We start from the raw sequence: 3,581 nt of genomic DNA on the forward strand, positions 1-3,581 counted from the left end.
CAAATTCCATGCTTTGAAGCAAAAGCCCAAAATCAAAAGACCCAATGAAGAGTGGTCAAATGAAAGGCAGGGAGAGCAGGTCACCGACACGAGCAGTGGCACTTAGCATTCACATTTATTTGTGAGCTCAACCATACATTTACCTTCCCACTCTCATGACTCATGATATTTTAGTGCAAATCCCGTGAATGGCAGATACCTAGTGATTTCCTTTTGAAAACATATGTCACAATCTGAAAACCTCCTTGTTTAGGTCCAAGTCCAAAACCGAAACCAATAAATATGGAGAAAAAAGAAGTAAAATGGGTTATGGCCTCGTCTGCTCTGTTCCATCTTCCACTCCAAAACCAGAGCAACTAAAGCCAAATCACCCGTCCATTTCAGCACAAAAGGTGAACTTAAATAAAATTAAAAGAAATCCCCATCAACAACCCACCAAATTCAAATCCTTATTCACATCCCCATCATATTATGAATATATTGAAAAAGCCAATGAGTATGAAGGCCACATTGGAAAGAAAATATGGGTGCCCCATTTTAGTGGACTGGAAAAAACAAAAAAAATAAAAAAACGAAACAAAAAAAGAGAAAACATCAAAGGATATTCGTATACACATGATTTCTCATCTCATCAGGATCGCCTAGACTTTATAGTAAGTAAAAGAAAAGGAAAAGATAAGGAAACCCCACATGAAACTAAGGCTGCGTTTGGCTGAAAGAGGATCGAAAAAAGCAACATCCATTTACAAAAGCAAAAAAAAAAAGGAGGATATTCCCTTTCACAACAAAAACCCATATCTTCTCATTCTCTCTTTTTCCCACTCCCAAATCGTTACAAAATTAAAGAAAAAAAATACCCCTAAAAAAACAAAAAAAAAAAGGATGAAAATAAAGTTAGAGGAAAAAAAAGGTACTTTTTTCCTGGTTCCTTTTCAGCTCTAATCTAAGATTTTTTTTCTTTTCTTTTGTTTTCTTTTTTGAAGTAGTAGAGGGATAATCAGAAATTAGAACTCTCTGGGGTCAACAAAAATGGAAGGGCCAGGGTGTGATTTGGTCCAGTCACCGACCGAACCGTCGCTGTAGTCTTCCCCGAGCCTCTTCATGCACCATAGGTCCTCGGCGCAGGATAGCCTCTTCCAGTGTGGGATTCCTAATCTGAGAGGTTCGCGGCTGGACACCTCCGTGGCCACCACCCCGCACCCACGTTCCTTAGCCAGGTTGTGCGCGTACCCACACAGCGCCTTCACCAACTTCACCGCGCGTGGGCCTTCTCCCCCCAGCCCATACATGAAGTGTAGTCCGAATGGCCTGAACACCTCCGGCACTGACGGCAACTGCAGCCACGGGAGCGCCCTGTCCACCAAACGAGTCGTTTTCGCGAACCCCCGTTTCACGCGCGACGCGCCACGCACCTCTAGCGTGAACACGTCCTTGCAGTTCCAGACGCTGAGAACCGCCCACGACTCGGGCGGGTCCGCCAGGAACGAGTCCGATCCGGGCCATGATTCGGTGGGGTTTGACTCGGAAAAAACGGCCACGAAGGTGCCGAGATTGAGCTTATTGTTGAGGACGGAGTCAATGTCACGGGGAAAAAACTCTGTGGTTGAGAAGCGACGGCGGTAGAGCGCCTCGGCGTCGGAGGGGGAGAGCTTGAAGATGTGGACTCGTTTAGGAAGACGGACTGTGTGAGCAAAGACGGGGTTCACCAGGATGGAAGGCGTACGGAACTTGGAGTAGCCGCATTTGTCGGTGAAGAGGTTAACGGAAGCTTGATTGTCGTTTTCAGTGGCTATATAGGAATATTCAGCGCCATTATCTCTAAACCACTCCTCCATCCTACAAACCAGCTTCAACCCAATACCCATTCTCCTGCAATAGAAGACCCCATTAATAAATTCAATGCCATATTATATTATAATCCAAAAGGAGAAAACAAATTGAAAGGAAGCTATTTAAGAGGCAATAATGAGATGTGGGGGTCAGTTTGTAAAGCCCTTGAAAATGGGTCATAGAGAATAGGTCTTTTCTAATACCCATATTTGGTAAAAATTTGGATTCTTGAAAGGGAATAAAATAAAGAAATAGAGAATAAAGTGGGAGTGTACCGGTGAGAAGGAGAGACGCGAAGGCCTAAGATATAGGCGAGTTTGGTGTAAACAGGAAGGGGTTTGGTAGGATCATTGGAGGTCCTTCCATTTCTGGAGAGTTTCTTCCCACATGTAACAGTTTTGATGCAACCCCTTATCATCCCTACTATCTCCTTCGCTTCCTCATTCTCTTCGCCCACCATCTCTGCTACCTGATCATCAACATCACCGTATTTTTTGGTAAGTCACTTTGGATTAAAGAGCAGTGGCTCAACCACCATCACTTCCCACTTTACCACAAACACAGAGGGTTAATACTTGATGGAATGGAAGAGAAGAGGGGGGCATGAAAAAAGAGAGAAACTTTACCAGCATGCGGAAGGCGGGAGAATGGCGAACCCTGCAAATTGGGTCGCCCAACAGGTCCGTGAAGAGGGAGAGCTCCCCACTGGGTCCAACCTCACACCTCCTCTCCACTTCCTCCACTCTCCTGCAATCCTTTTCAGGGTGGAACTCCCTCACCACTACCACCACCCTGCCCCCTCCGCCACCGCCACCGCCACCCTCCTCTCCCATACTCTTTCCAAAACCCACAAACAAAATTCGAAACCTCACTCTTCCCCGACTGCTGACGAGTAGAGGCGACTTTAAGGGAGCGAGGTTTTATAGAAGGAGAAGGATCAGCAGAAGGTTGAATCGCAGCTTTTTCAAGGCTTCAAACTAGCCTGAATAACGTGTGTTATAAGCAAGGCAAAGACACCAGCAAATCTTCGAAATTAGAGAAACGAAGGGAAGAGACACAGCTCATATGTATCTATGAAAAGAGATAAGAAAAGATAAGGAGATTATTTAAAAAAAATATACATATAGGAAAAAAGCCGTTGAGCTTCTTCTTCTCTTCTTAGGTAGTGAGTAGTTCATCATTGCGAAGATACAAGTGCTCTAATGGGGCCTTTATATACCTGATTCGTGGCCCTTTTTTTCTCTCTCCAGAATCAACCCCTCTCTCCTTCCCTCTTTTTCCTCTTTTTTATTTAATTCAGTGCTTTTTAAACATCCTCTCTCTCTCTCCACCTCCCTCTCTCTCCCTAGGACTCCCCCTCCTCCTCCTACTAATAATAATAAATAAAAATTAATCATCACAAAAAGGGTGATGAAGAAATGGCGGCTGTGGCTGCGCAGTCTTGTATTGTTGTTCTCCTTGATTTTAATCATTTATTTCTACGGAAGGAGGCGTTGCCATCATGACCCCATTTGTAATCATTACCCACCCCCCACCCTCCCCTTCTCCTTCCCTCCATTCATCCATCATACCATCAACCATCAACATGCACACCCCCCATCATTCCATCCATCACCACCACCACCACCACCACCACCTCCATCATTGTCATCATCATGGTCCGTCATGGCCATGTCATGCGGTCCTCATGTGGGTCATGGAGGTCACGATGCCCTCCTCACTCCCCCTTAACACTCATGCGTTTGATTAAG

General features: G+C 45.1%; 1 protein-coding gene across 2 annotated transcripts; it reads right to left on the reverse strand.

The window, feature by feature from the left end:
- Positions 1–440: 440 nt before the first annotated feature.
- On the reverse strand, positions 441–3,257 carry LOC100242159 (probable N-acetyltransferase HLS1). Of its 2 annotated transcripts, XM_059738658.1 has the most exons (4): positions 2,952–3,257; positions 2,457–2,812; positions 2,106–2,299; positions 441–1,869 (listed from the first exon to the last, which is right to left on the reverse strand). In XM_059738658.1, exons 2-4 carry the CDS (start codon positions 2,661–2,663, stop codon positions 1,005–1,007), a joined length of 1,266 nt encoding a protein of 421 aa, XP_059594641.1. In that variant the 5' UTR covers positions 2,664–2,812; positions 2,952–3,257; the 3' UTR covers positions 441–1,004. The 2 variants fall into 2 exon arrangements, with proteins under 2 accessions (XP_059594641.1, XP_010652717.1); XM_010654415.3 differs by having other exon boundaries at positions 2,457–3,257.
- Between the last annotated feature and the right edge of the window lie 324 nt (positions 3,258–3,581).

This window comes from Vitis vinifera, chromosome 7 (genome assembly GCF_030704535.1).
Source record: "Vitis vinifera cultivar Pinot Noir 40024 chromosome 7, ASM3070453v1".
Taxonomy (NCBI): domain Eukaryota; kingdom Viridiplantae; phylum Streptophyta; class Magnoliopsida; order Vitales; family Vitaceae; genus Vitis; species Vitis vinifera.